Genomic DNA, 15,695 nt, shown 5'->3' with positions numbered 1-15,695 from the left:
AAATTAAAAAAAAAAAAAATACACACTTTCTAAAGACCTGTGGACCTAATCTTTATCATATTTTAGCTAAGTGTGATGAAAAACAGGGCAGAGGAAGCAAAGAAAATCATGCAACAGGGCAGAAGAAGCAAGAATGTCATGCAACTCAACCTTGTCATAAGTGTATGAGACACAGTCCCTGGATACCCCTAGTCCCAGACATGAGCTCAGTTAACTAGATACAAATTCAGGCTTTCCCACTTCCGTTGTTTTCATTTGCCAAAGCCATTATTAGAGCATGAAAGACTTCAATCTTGAAAGGGAAATCATTTCATTGTTCACATAGCTTTATAAACAAATTAAGGAAAGGTCAACCACATAGACTTCAGTCCTATGAGCAGATAGCAGGCTGCAAACTGCAGACTTAAGAGTCAAAAGAAACTAGCCATGATTACACATCGATCTGTGTCATGGGCAGAAACTAAAAGCCTCTCATTCTGGTTAGTATGACTCCCTTTAAATTCTAGGCAGTTAAGTAGGTACCAAAGTTACAAAGTTGGACAAGTCTACATGAAGTCCACGGGTTAGCTGGAGAGACAAAACCCTGAGCGAATAACCACAAATGTGAGGAAGTGGGAGGCAACTAACCTGGTCGGGGGCTCTGAGGAAGTAAGAAAGCCCGGGGAAGGGCACCTGGTGGCTCAGTCGTTTGAGCATCTGCATTCGGCTCAGGTCATGATCCCGGAGTCCTGGGATAGAGTCCCACATCGGGCTCCCTGCTCAGCAGGAAGCCTGCTTCTCCCTCTCCTCCCTGCTCGTGCTCTCTCTCACTATCTCTGTCTCTATCTCTGTCTCTCTCTCTCAAATAAATAAATAAAATCTTTAAAAAGAAAGAAAAAGAAAGAAAGAAAGAAAGAAAGAAAGAAAGAAAGAAAGAGAAAGAAAGAAAGCCAGCCCAGGGAGAAAGTGAGGCAAAATTAGTGGCCTCTTGCAAGGACAAGAGAAAGACAATGGTGGCTGGAACACAGAGTTTGAGGGGACTAGCACCTGAAGAAGCTAGCGAGAAGGTCTGAAACACAAATTTCTGTAAAATGGTAGAGAGAATTGGCCATCTGTTACAACGGATTAATGTCCGTTTGTTGGATGACCTTTCAAATGGCCATTTGTTGGACTGAATCTTTCTAACCATAGTTTTGAAAAAATGGCATTCTCAGATGTCTATGAGGAGTAGATTGTGCAAGTTAGCTGAGGAGTCCAGTTTGAGACTTACTATCCAGATGATGGTTCAAGCTATGAAGCCAGAACTCTTTTAAGGGTTAACTGAAGACATACCAAAACCTTGAGCTTGACGTTAGGGTAGAGAAAATATATTCTGTAGTCATCCTGGACACAATAATTTTTTGAACTTGGTCTGCATCTAATTTCCTTTTCTTCATTAAAAACAAGTTTTCTAATCAAAAACTTCATTCTGCCCCATGTAACTGAAATTCTAGCTAAGAGAATCATAGAAGTATAAAAACAAATCAGTCACTACTGTACTTGCAAAATAACCCTGAGAAAGAGGAATAACTCAAAAATTTTAAAACTCACATAACTATGGGAAAGAATCATTCAAAAAATTTCAAAACTGTCATAATCTACCTAGAAAATAATTCATCACAGCAACCACAATCGAAAAAGAGAAATGTGGAAAAGGGGAAATGGGTCTCCACAATTTTTTTTCTATGGACTTAGAGTTAGGGGAAGAAAAAAGTCACAGAGTGAGTGATGGTTTCATTTTCTGGATTCTTTTGGAAGATTCGCTATTAGGAATTAGCAAACTATGTCCCAAAGGCCAAATCAGCTCATCTGTTTCATAAGACCCCTGGCAAGCTAAGATTTTTTTTTTTTTTTACATTACTACATAGCTGAAAAAAATCAAAAGAAGAGTATGTTACATAAAATTCAAATTTCAGGGTACACAGCTTTGTTGAATGCAGCCACGCCCATTTGTTTACATAATGTTTATAATGGCAGAGTTGAGTAGTTGTGACAGAAACTGTGTAGCCCTCAGGCGCCTGGGTGGCTCAGTCGTTAAGCGTCTGCCTTCGGCTCAGGTCATGATCCCAGGATCCTGGGATCGAGGGGCTCCCTGCTCGGCGGGAAGCCTGCTTCTCCCTCCCCCACTCCCCCTGCTTATGTTCCCTCTCTCACTGTGTCTCTCTCTGTCAAATAAATAAATAAAATCTTTAAAAAAAAAAAAAAAAAAGAAAGAAACTGTGTAGCCCTCAAACCCTGAAATATTTATTATCTGACCTTTACAGAAAAAATTGCCAACCTGTGTTTTATATAAATCAAATTAAGAGGTTACAAATGGCAGATTGCACAAGTGTTCAGGCCAGGGGGGAGGACAGACTTGGATTCAGTTCTCAATTCTAACATTTACTTGACTGTGAAACTGAGCAGGTAATTGAACCTCCAGAGCCTCCAGGCTCCAAGTCCCCCCTGTTAGGGGCAGTGAGGGCTGCAGTCAGTCGATGTTCTTTCTCATCAAGCCAGTCACCCTGTTGAGAGCTGGGTCTGCCCAACAGAAGAAGCACCTTCTAACGTGTCTGCATAAATGTGCACTAGAGATGGGAGGTGGCTCTCTGTTCCTCATCGGCAAAATTAAGGTTATAGGAATAGCCTCCTCGAGTTGTGTGTGTTAAATGAAGTCATAAAGTGCTTGGCGCATGTACAGTGCTTAGCACAGTGTCTGGCACTTAATACATGCTCAGAAAACATATTCTGGATACTGTTATGTCAAAAGAGTCAGAAGAACAGTAGTTCCAAGGGGGAAAAAAAAAGATATCTTGCACTATTTTTTTTTAAGCAGAGACACATTGAGGAGATCTTCTGAGATGGATGATGAGAAATAACTGTCTAAATACAAACCCTTCTCAGGCTCTTATCTTAAATCTCTTAAATCTAATCCTTCACTTCCCCACTTTTAAACTAGGTATACAGCTACTTTCATTCATTCATTTAACAAATAATTTTGGAGCACAGGCCCTGTCTAAGGACCAGACACTGGGAGAAGGGCAATGAGCAAGACCCAGGCCTTGCTGTCAACCTCTCAAAACGGCTAAGAAAAGCCCAGAAGTAAACAGGAAATTACAGCTCAGTGACGTAAGGGTCCTAGCAGAACTGAGCCTGGATGCCCTTGGAGCACACAGAGGGGCTTCTTTATTTGTGGGATTTCCACAAGGGTAAATCAATTGCCAAAGTAATGGTGTTTTATTTTGTTTGGGTTTCAAATGCCTGTGAAAGCCAAAGGCATCATCCTATAATGAGTAATACTACAAACTGCATCTCGTCGTATCTGAATATGCCTGACAGACTAAATATCACTTAATACAATGCCTGGGTATTTATCATAATACTACCCACTATCCTATTTTATTTTGAATAGAGATTTAACGCACACATCAGCAGATGCATCTCATGGCAACAGTATTACTTTCCATATCTATAAAATGATAATGTTACTTCCACACACTAGAGGTATTTAAGTTTGAATACAAAATAATGGCTAATTCTAATGGGAAAATGAATTATACTATGATTATTAGCAATACGATAAAGTGAATTATAGTATTTATTATCTTATAATAATTAGTGGAATAATAAAATTTACACAGAAGGCTATAAATCATCAATCTGGACTGAAGCATCAAAGTCACTGTGACCCTCTGACCTTTTCTCCTTCACCTCTCTGAAGCACTTAATGCTGCCTTCTTTTCATATTGGAATTCCATTTTCTTTTGGCTCCTTTATATGGTAAGTGTCCTGGTTTTCCCATTTCTTGAGCTATCTCTTACTCACTTCACTTATTCTATTGACCAAGATGGACTTACATTTTCCCTCAGCTTGATTAAACTTTAGACAGATTTCTTTCTGGTAATAGGTTCCCCATCTCCCCCTTTTTTTTAGAGAATCTGCTTTAGAAAACTTCTAATTGCAAAATCTCTGCCTCTTTGAAATGTATATAAATCTCCTTTAAAGTTTCTTTCCAATTTTACAGATCCCAAGGGGAATGTCTTTCTCAACCTGAGAGCTACCCCTTTGAAATGTAATCATCAAACAAGATGGCACCCCTATCTCCCAATCTCTGTGGAAGGGCAGGGGCCTAACATCATGGGTGCCTAGCTCCAAGTTTTAACACCACCTCCTGTCAGGAAAATAGGAGAAAGTTTACTTTTCTTTTGAGTAAAGCCCAGTAGCATATACAGGTGACCTGCAACTCCCTCCACCCCCTTGTCCCAGCTGTCTCAAGTTCAATCTCTCTCCCCTATTGTAATATTTTTTTTAAAAAAAGATTTTACTTTTTAAGTAATCTCCATATCCAACATGGGGCTTCAACCCACAACCCTGAGATCAAGAGTAGCATGCTCAAGCCAGGTGCCCCTGTAATAGCTTTGAATAAGGTCTTCCCTACCTGTTTAACTTTGTCTGCCACAGTTTTTCTTTATCACTACATATTTCTCTCACCTCAAGGAAGAAAGGAGAGAGGGAGAGGGGGGAGGGATGAAGGAGGGAAAGAGAGATAAAAAAAGAAAGGAAGAACAGACCCAATAAATTATTACAGTTATCCTTTCCTTAATCAAAGGATATTTTATTTTTTTAAGATTCATCCATTTAGTTGAGAGAGAGAGTGCAAGTGCAGGGAGGAGGAGCAGAGGGAGAGTCTTAAGTTGACTCCACACTGAGCGCAGAGCCTGATGTGGGGCTCAACCCCATGACCTGGAGACAACCACCTGAGCCAAAACTAAGACTGGGTCGCCCAACCAACTGGATGCCACCCCGGCGCCCCAAAGGATATTTTAAAATTAAGATATTTTAAATTTAAATTTAAAAGAAAAATTTCAGAATAAAAGAACCCTTTCAAGTTGACTAAATTTAGCATTATGAAAAATATAATCCATTTTCTTTCCTTTTTTCATTTTAGCCCTGACTTCTCTGTACACCGGAGTTTAGGAACCACAGACCTATAGGATGAACTCTAAATTCCATCTGGTTGTTTTCTTTCTTTAGGCTACTGATAATCTGGTCTAAATTTTCTATTTTCAAGCTTCCCTCCCACCATTTTCACTCCAATCAAATATATCTACTCTCAGTTTCGTTTTTCTATTTATCTGTAATCTGCTTTCCCCTCCTCTCTTCTTGCCTAAATCCTGCTTTCCTTTCAGGACCCAGTTTATCCTGACTCCTCCAAGAATACAAAACCTTTCTCAAAAACAAACTGGTGGTTGCCAGAGGGGAGGGATGAAATTGGTGAAAGGGATTAAGAAGTACAATCTTCCAGTTTTAATAATATATGAAACACAGGGAAGTAATGTACAGCACAAGGAACATATTTAACAATATTGTAACAACTCTGTAGAGGGAGAGATGGTAACTACTTTTGTGGTTACAATTTCAAAATGTCCATAAATATCAAATCACTACCTTGTACAACAGAAACTAATACAACTATGTCAACTATTCTCCAATTAAAAAAAAAAAAACTTTCTCTGGTACTCTTTCCCTTCTGCTTTAAGCTCGTGAAAGCCACTTTCTTTTTCTTTTTTCAGTAAAAATCATGTGGAATTTCATTGACTACTTCATTCTACACAACTCCCCAATGTGTCTCTCCAATCCAGACCTCTCTCTAGAATTCCAGACTTGTATATTCAACAACTGTTTTTATGATTTTTCCACTGTGATGGCTACATAGACACCTTTCACTCAACATTTCCAAAACAGAAGTCCTCATCTTCTAAACACTGCTCTACCTGACCACAACTCATCCTTCTAGTTGCTCAGGTGAAAAGTTTAGAATTATCTTTAATGTCCTTCTCTCACACCCACATCTAATATGTCTACGCATCTCATGTTATCCACCTTTACTCAAATTTATTCGAACCCAATCACTTCTCATCATCTCCACTGCTGTCTCTTTAGTGGAGACATCCTCCCCGCTCCTAGATTACTGAAATAGCCATGGACTTGGTCTCCAGATTTCCACATTTGCACCCCCTGCGAAGTCTATTTTTACACAGTAGCCAGAATGATCTTTTCAAAGTATTAAGTCATATCATGTCACCTTCCAGTGGTTCCCCATTTCACTCAGAAGAAAAACTCAAACCCTTAAAATGACTTGCAAAACCCTACATAACCTTCCACTCATCTTGAGACTCTTGCTCTCCCCAGCTACCTCCACTCCAGCCAAGCGGTCTCCTTGCCTTTCTTTAAACTTGTCAGATACAGTGCCTCCTTAGGCTTTGTTCTAGCTGCTCCTGCTGCATAAAACACTCTTCCCTTGGGTGGTCTTCAGGGTTCACTCCCTCACCTTCCTCAAGTCTTTATTCAAATCTCACCTTTCCAATGAAAATTACTTTGATCCCTTCCTTAATATTACAACTTGCCCCTTCACTCTCTCCATCTCTGACACAAGCCATGTTACTTTTTTAAAAATCACTTTACTCTTAAACTACCTTGAGTCACAATGTGCTCTCCTGAGAACCAGAAAGACCTAGGAAGACTTCCGTAAAAGTACATGATTTGTAAATTCCAAATGAGCCATTTAACCTCAGCATCCCTGCACACCAAAATTGTGAGTGGTTATGGGATACAAAAACTTGTTTTCCTGCTTGCATGGAAGAGAGGCTAAAAAAGATGGCTAGAGGTGCAGAACAAGAGGAAGGATGGAGTAAGAATGCCATTTCAGTGAGCCAAACACTGAGAAACCATATAACCACAAAATGTTTGTAATCCCAACCACATCCTGAGAGAACCAGAAAACCTGCAAATTGCAACATGAATTACAAATAAAAAGAGACAAAAAACCCTACGTATTTTCAAAACAGAGGCAGGTGTTGATAAAGAGTTATCCAGAGAATTCAATAGTGGCAAGGTCCCTATGGATATCTGTTTTCCTTGCAATGTTTTCTTACAATGAGATAGACAACTGTCTCTATACAGATAATATTGAGTTATTTTGTTTTTTGAAGGAAGGATGTCTCTCTGACTTAAAGATCAAAATATAAAGCCATGAAACCATGAGATGTGAGAAGGTTTGTAATTTTGGTCTTTTGAAGGCAAGAATTTGGGGTGGTTTTTTTTGCTTTGATTAATGTCTTTTTTACAAAGATAATATACTCATAAAAATAATAGCCATGTAATCAGTCACTTTTAGTGCTTTCTGTTTTCATGTTCAACAATGAATATCAAAACTTTCCATGAACCCCAAAAATTAACTACAAGGAAAACACTGTCTTAACAATGAACTTTACATTCTAAATGATGGCATCTTAGGTAATACAAATCAATCATCTCAACTAAAACAGATTTCCAAACTAAGATATATCAAACTATCAAAATCAAATTACTTACTCACATTAGAAAGCACCAACATTTAAAATAGACAAAAATGTGAAGTCATCCTTAAAATACACTAATAATTTCAAAAACATAATCAATGTCTTAGACACAATAATTCAACCTTCATAACAAAAAAACATTCCATTTTGATATTTAATGTTTCAAGGAAACTGCTTCATTTGAAAATCATTCTCCTACCTAATTTTGATTTTAAATATGACTTCTGAATTTTATAAATATCAAAAAAATTTATACTATCTTAAAATCTCTTATTTAATGATTTTTAATCTCATTTTAATGATTATACTATCTTAAAATCTCTTTTTAATCTCTTTTTAAAATCTCTTTAAAAAAAAGAAACAATTTAAAATAAATTCTATATAGAGTTTTCCTTGTGGTAGTCTCCAGTGTCACTGTTTGCATCTTCCTTATTATAGCGTGCAACAACACTGACAATCCATAATTATTTCTGGATGGAATCATTTTTAAAAAATAACTTCATGCAAACTTTTTACTTACACATTCTGTGGCTGTGACTATTAATGAGCTCGAGATGACAGATTTTCCTCCATTAAAGCTCACTGAAACATCAAGAGTTCTGAAAGAAAATGAAAAAAAAATAATAATAATAATGAAAAACAAATTAAAAACCAGAGGATTGTGGGAGATTTTTATTTCCTTATATAATTCAAAACCATCAAGAAAATCTACTTTTGATCAGTTATTCTAGCTTTTTTCTTTCTTCCTTTGGTCCAGTCCTTACTTATTAATCAGAGGCAAATTCCTTAAATGATCTAATTTGTTCCTGAAGAAGTATTAACATAAATAGGAACATTAAAAAATTCCTTAAGAGAAATGCTGAGACTGTTTTCACAAAAACCTAAAAAGAAGAAAAAAAAAAAACCCTTAGATCCTATTTAGCTTATTTTACCTATCTTCAGATATTACTATCTTCGTAAGACTATTAAGAATAAAAAATTGGAAATAATAAACCATTCAAAGGTAAAATATAAAGAAAATAATACAAGAGAAATAAACTGAAGAAAAACCTAATTCAATTTACTTGTAGGTATTTGTTGTAGATGGTCCCAGGACATTAAAATATCTTGACAAAGGTAGAAGAAGAAAGGATAATTCTTTTTCATGGCTAAGACACATCAGAGTTACAATACAGCTCTTATTTTGGAAAAATGATTTTAAATTATAAGACACTAATAATTAAAATTTCATTAATTCAGAGTCTAGTAATTAATTATTTGGGATAAGTCAGCCAGGAGTTGGTAACTTTTTTTTATTTTTTATTTTTATTTTTGAGAGAGAGAGAACAAGTGCGCACAAAGCTTTGGAGGAGAAGCAGAGGGAGAAGGAGAGAAAAAGAATCTTAAGGAGTCTCCATGTCCAGCACTGAGCCCAATGCGGGGCTCGATCTCACGACCCTGAGATCGTGACCTGAGCCGAAACCAAAGGTCTGGATGCTTAATCGACTGAGCCACCAGGGCACCCCTGGTAACTTATTTATTAAATAGCTCTAACAAGAATAAAAAAAAAAAAAAAAAGCTCTAACAAGATATCAAAAGGGCAAAAAAATGATAAGAAGATTTTTAAATATTAAGAAAACAGCTGTTTTCCAAAATAGTTTACACAGTATATTATCCTATAATAATCAGTGTGCCAACATTTGAAAGGTATCCACTCATTAAAGCAGAAAGTGGTAGGTAACATTTTGGTAATCTAGCTTCTATACAGTGCCATACTCCCATTCTCATAAAACATTCTAAATTCCAAGAATTAATAGCTAAAAACTTTTAGCTATTAATGAATTACTGAATTAGTAAATTACTAATTACTCTGAATTAGTAAAATTTTGTTATATTCAGAAGATTTCTTCTCAGGGCGCCTGGGTGGCTCAGATGGTTAAGCGTCTGCCTTCGGCTCAGGTCATGATCCCAGGGTCCTGGGATCGAGTTGGGGGTCCCTGCTAAGCGGGGAGCCTGCTTCTCCCTCTGCCTCTGCCTCTCTCTCTCTCTCTGACTCTCATGAATAAATAAATAAAACATAAAAAAAAAAAAAGATTTCTTCCTCTATCCCTTGAATTGAAAGCCAAATACTACTAGTTACAGAGAGTTATGATAAAAGAGAAGCAATCTCAAACCACCGGTAAAATTTTTAATTATGATACCAGAGAGGAGAGATGAGAAATATTATTTAGTCCCTGCTCTGTGCCAGACACCACCCTCAGCATTTTATGGACATTATCTCCTTTAATCCTCGTAACAACCCTTAAAGTAAGTAGTAGTTTCACAGTTGTGCAGATGGGGTACATAAGGCCCAGAAATGCTAATTGCCTTGCCAAAAGTGGTAAAGCTAGGTAGGGTTCTAACTAATTTTGAAGTCTTCCCATCAGACCATACAGGCTTGTTGAAATTAAAGTCCTTAATGTGTTTCTTTTCTCAATGCGATATTTAGTTTGGATTCATACAGGAACAAAGCTATTAGGAAAGATACTCCTAGCAAACTTGGAGCTGAACTCTTCTTCAAAATTCAGGAATACTGGGGCGCCTGGGTGGCTCAGTCGTTAAGCGTCTGCCTTCGGCTCAGGTCATGATCCCAGGGTCCTGGGATCGACCCCCACATCGGGCTCCCTGCTCCGTGGGAAGCCTGCTTCTCACTCTCCCACTCCCGCTGCTTGTGTTCCCTCTCTCGCTGTATCTCTCTCTGTCAAATAAATAAAATCTTTAAAAAAAAAAATTCAGGAATACTCCTATTAAAAACATGTCTTGTAAATTATTCCCTCCAAAATATTTTGTTTAAAAAAAAAAAGTTCAGCTATCTCCAGAAACGAATGAGAACTTACGATGTTTACATCAACTTGTTTGAACTTTTGAACTAGTTCCCCACAGAATGCCAAGCGGCTTATTTAAGAAAGAAAACTTCAACCCAATTGCTTATTCTGCAGGAATGAGTGCCTTGTTTTGTTTTATTTTTTTTGAAGACGAAGCATAGTTGAATCCAAAAATAATCTCTCCTAGTTTCCAATTCCTCTATTTTAAAACACGTACCAGAAAGCATACCACATGGTAGGCATGGTTTTAGTTTGGGGTAAGATGATCTAATTCACAATAATATATGATTGTTGCAAGTAAATTACTGATTCAATTTAGTGGGTTCAGTAGATAAGACTGAAGTTGTTTATAATGTGGTGCTTAGAATTCACCAGAAATAAAGCTGCTCTCTAATTAATGAAGGAAACATTAAAAACTTTAATGCTTCCGGACTGAGAAAAAGGAAAAAAAGAAGATTTTAATGTGTATCCAAATGGAATAAGAACAGAAGCTATATCTTACAAGAAATTCACCCTTTCCTGTAGTAGCAATACATGTTGATGAGATCTCGTAGGCAACCAAACAACCGTGCACTATCCCCAAATCTCAGTCTAGTACAATGTGGCTAGTGTCACATCAAACTGAGTTAAGTCTCCACAGATACGGAGATGATGATTCTTTTGACATGTGGACTCAACTGAAACAAGATGATCTTCCCCTTCTTGAGAGCAGAGCACGGCCCTCAACAACAGTTGACAATGACGGCATTTCTCGAGTCCCTCCTATGAGCCAGACACACCGCGCTCATCTTCTCATTTAACCTGCACAGAGACCCACTGAGCTGGGCAGCAGCATCTTCTCCACTTTCCAAGTGAAGAAACCCAAGCTTACAAAGGTACCCTGCCCAAACACTGAACTTCTCTGACTCTGTAGTCAAAGTGCTTTTACTTCTACCCCATACTTCCTTAATCCTTGATAAATACATTAATTAGGGTCTGACATTTAAATTTCTCTCATCGGCCAGAGCAGAGTAACACTCCTCCAAGTTTCTGCTATACTCATACATTGCTCATGGCTAACTAGAATGTCATTTGCTAAATACTAAGAGAACATGAAAAATATGCTATTAAAGTTCCTTCTGCTTTTAAATGTTGTTGTTTCTTTAGAAAAACATTTTTGAAATTATCAGTACGATACTGGCACTACCATGAATGATACCTTTGCCCAACCTTATGCTACTCCTTTCCTGGCACACAGACTGATAAAGCCACCCTGCCCTCTAACCGAAACCTAATACCCTGACCTTTCTCGTTACCCCAAAACTCCGATATATGTATTTAATGTTTTCTGTCATATTTCACGTCAGTTCTGTTAGTACCTATGGATTGCTCATTCCTATATAACCCTTATTTCTGGTTAGTGTATTACTAACAATAGAACCCACACTCTCAGTTACAGAGACTTTATTATGGATTAAAAAAATATATGAAAGTCATGTTGGTTTTACACAATTCCATACAGAAGTGAGAAGTGAGGGGACAGTTCATTTTTTAAAAAGATTTTATTTATTTACTTGTCAGAAAGAGAGAGAGCACGGGCAGGGGGAGGGGCAGAGGAAGAGGGAGAAGCAGGCTCCCCATTGAGCAAGGAGCCCGATGCGGGACTCGATCCCAGGACCCTGGGATCATGACCTGAGCCGAAGGCAGACACTTGACCGAATGAGCCACCCAGACGTCTGGGAGAGTTCATTTTTATTTATCCTAAGAATCAATTAAAATTATAAATGGGGAAGGATCTAGCCCAGGAGTTGAGGAATCAGGAGTCCTGGGTTTGAAGCCTAGTCACTTCACTCTCAATCTTGCATCCCTCAATCTGTAAAATGGGGATAATTTTACCTATTTCAGAGTTGTCTGGGGGAGGAGAGCTTAATAAAATAATAAACATAAAATATCCAACACAGTGGCTGGAACACAGCAGGTATTCTCACATTATTGTAACACCTGACTATTTTTCTAACATTATTTAGAATAACAAGGTACTTTTTATATAAAATCTTTTAGACCCAAGCTAAAAAATAACACAGATAATACAGAAGAATATACAACAGCAATTAAATAATTACCTAACACTTTTTGGCTTTAAGAACTTCATTCTACTCACTGCTATATACAAATATAGAGAGATAAACTGTTCAGTACCTGCCTAGTACATAAACATCATGCAGGTTGGTGGAAAAAAACTTTTCAGTGCTATTTCCTTCCTGTTACAAAACATCATCTGATTAAACCCAACATCATAGGTATGTTGGGCTGTGTGCTTACACCTCAAACCTAAAACTGCACTCTAAATTGGTTTATAAATGCTTGCCAATAAGTTCATTCACTCACTCAATCATTCTATTATTAGTTAATTAAACAAATATTTGTAAATTGCCTACAATAGACCAAGCTAGGATGTACTTGGTAACAGGGTTGCAATAACAAATAAAACACAGTATTAAAACGTAAATGAAAGGGAGCCACATAAACAATTACAATAGAGTGTGATAGTATCTAAAACAGGTGTAAGCACAGGGGTACTGGGGGACCCAGTTGTGGGAGACACTACCGGTTCAGCTTTGCCATGGGGACATCAACCAAGGTTTCCTGCAGGAAGTCACTCAAACATGAATCCTAAAGCATGATCAGGAGATAATAAGGAAAAGAGATTAGAAAGCGATCCAAGAGGAAGGAGCGCTATTTGATAGGCTGGAAGGTAAGAAAGGCAGAGAATAGTCAATATGGCAGCAACAAAGAGTGTGAGACTGAGATTATATGGCCTGAGTAGGGAAGGATTATGAAAAACCCAGGATGCAATCTTTTAGACATTTAGAATCAGTCTTAAGAGTTTTTCAACTATGTAGAAATACTGTCATAACTGTGTTTTACAAATATCCTTCTTTTTACAGGGTAGAGCATAGATTGGAAGAGTAAATTCTACAGTAGAAAGACCAATTACGAATGTCTTGGTGTATTTCAAATAAGAACCAAAGTCTAATTGAACTGAAATAGTGGCAATAAGGGTGGTGTGAAAATGAAAATTGGGAGTTATAAAGGAGTTAGAATAAAAATGATTGGACATTAATTGGATGTACAAGGTAAGGAGGAAGGAAATCGTTAAAGATGACCAAAGTTTCTGTCTTGCTGTGAAGTGAGTTGCATAGGAAACACAGGAGAAGGAGCGAGTTTGAACAGAAGTACGTAAGTTTAACTTGGGAACTTCAAGTTGAATGTGCCCATGAAAAATCCAGATGAGTCAGCAGACGTTTGGATAGTGGACTTTTGGATAGTGGGTTTAGAGCTAAGAAAAAGATCTTGTCTGGACATTTGGAACTCATCATAAGGAAAGGGAAGCCTTAGAGAAGATGCATTTATGGTCAGGAATCCCAGGAATCCCAAATCAGGCAATTTACAAAGTGATAATTGAGTTAACAGACTGTAAGAAGAGGAGCCTGAGAAGAAACAGCCAGGGAAGTGAGAATATAAATCATGAAAGACAAAGGGAAAACTTCTGAGACAGGACTGGCCCACAGTGCATAATGCAGAGGTGGTCAGGGAAGAGAAGAAGGCTGAGAACTGACAACTACCAACATCCTTTTCTGTAAATTGGTTCTACATTGTTTAGAATTGCTTACAAATATCTTAATCCAATCTTTATTCCATCCTTATAATATTTTTTCAAAGTAGAAGGAGAGGGGTGCCTGGCTGGCTCAGTTCCTAGAGCATGTGACTCTTGATCTCAGGGTCCTGAGTTCAAGCCCCATGTTGGGCCTAGAGCTCATGTTAAAAAAAAAAAGGTAGGATAGAAGAAACCTAAACAACTTACCATAACAAAAAGATTGCTTTAAGTGCATTTCAATGTCAATTGGTACTCAACAGTGATAAAACTAAATTCATTCCACACAAAAAAATTACTAAATAGTATTGTGATATATAATTAAGTAAATAAAATTCCGTAAGTCCTAATGGTCACAGTGAGTTTATTTAGTGTTTAAAGATGTAGGAGAGTTCCAAAACAGAATAGCTCAGTGCCATACGTCAGAGCTACTCTGAACTAAGAAATTTCATACACCATGAAATATGGTTGACATTTCGATCCACAGTAGCCTATTTGCAAAGTATTCATTTACTATTGACTTAATGCATATCCAATAAGACTGCCATTTTATGATCCATTAACAAAGATGAAAAAATTAAATAAAATTGTGAAAGACATTTGTTAGAAGTAATAAATAATTTACCTCCAATTTGCACATACTGAAAATTCAGCTGGCAACTACTCAAAAAGTTATTAGAACTGTGGTGACTTAAGGTATTTTGAAATCAAGTGCTACTATTAAATACTCTGCAGACCGTTTTAAAAATTACTTCTAAGTCTTCATATTTGTGAAGAGTTTAAAGATTCAACTTCGAGTGATGAGTATATATGTAAATTAGTGTTTTGTCTGAGGATATTTTCTTTAAAGTGGTTAAAGGATTCCTAAATAAAATAATTTTTGAGATATTTCAATATATGTGTAAACTAATATATATGAAGACTGCTAGATCTCAGAAGGAAAAAAAAAAGCTGTATTCAGAGATGTGCTGCACATAACACTTAAGTTGTATTGTAAGTTGTTTTCAGTATTACACCAAAAATAACCCCTTTTTAGCTGTTTTTCCATATTTTAATAAAATAATGAAAATATACTTGGAAATAATCACTCAATTTTTAGTGCCTTTTATCCAAAAATGTCAAATGCCCTAGTAATAGCAAAAAAAACTGATAACACTTAGAAACAGTATATAAGAGGATTTAAATACATATTTAAGGATATCCTCTATCTCATCGTATATCTATCCCTCTTTGAACACTCCTGGTTACCAAAACACTCTCTAAATAATTGTTAGAAAGATCTTCCTTACATTGAACTGAAATGTGCTTCCCTTTACCTTCCATTCTTTCCTTCTCCTTTCCTTGGAACAATAAAGAATAAGTCAAATCTGTCTTTCACATGACAGAGCTGATGTTTGAAGACAGCTGATGTGTCACACCTGAACCATATGTTTTTCAGTAATTTATATTTCACCCTATTTAACATTTCCATACTTGGCAACATCTTTTTGGCCACCCCTCAATGTATTCGAATTAATTGTTCTTCCTCTTAAAAGATAATTTCCAGAACTAAATATAATACTTAGGATGGAGATGTAAAACAGATTAGGTGAACTGATCACATTTATGGATATAATCAGAAAGCAATAGGGGTGCCTGGGTGACTCAGTCAATTGAGCCTGCAGCTCAGGCCATGATCTCAGGGTCCTGGGATAGAGCCCCACATCAGGCTCCCTGCTCAGTGGGGAACCTGCTTCTCCCTCTCCCTCGGCCCTTCCCTGTGCTTATGCTCTCTCTCTCTGTCAAATAAGTTAATAAAATCTTGAAAGAAAGGAAAGAAAGAAAGAAAGAAAGAAAGAAAGAAAGAAAGAAAGAAAGAAA

The 15,695-nt window shown here is 37.1% G+C and overlaps 1 protein-coding gene across 1 annotated transcript in view; it reads right to left on the bottom strand.

The window, feature by feature from the left end:
- ANTXR2 (ANTXR cell adhesion molecule 2) overlaps positions 1-15,695 on the bottom strand; it is a 147,983-nt gene that overhangs the window by 88,038 nt on the left and 44,250 nt on the right. Inside the window, exon 11 of the mRNA XM_021702234.1 lies at positions 7,879-7,957. Coding sequence (XP_021557909.1) covers positions 7,879-7,957 — 79 coding nt within the window. The remainder of the gene's footprint in view (positions 1-7,878; positions 7,958-15,695) is intronic.

Source organism: Neomonachus schauinslandi, chromosome 2 (genome assembly GCF_002201575.2).
Source record: "Neomonachus schauinslandi chromosome 2, ASM220157v2, whole genome shotgun sequence".
NCBI lineage: Eukaryota > Metazoa > Chordata > Mammalia > Carnivora > Phocidae > Neomonachus > Neomonachus schauinslandi.
Note: the sequence above shows the minus strand (reverse complement) of the source record. Positions and strands in the feature narration are given on the sequence as shown.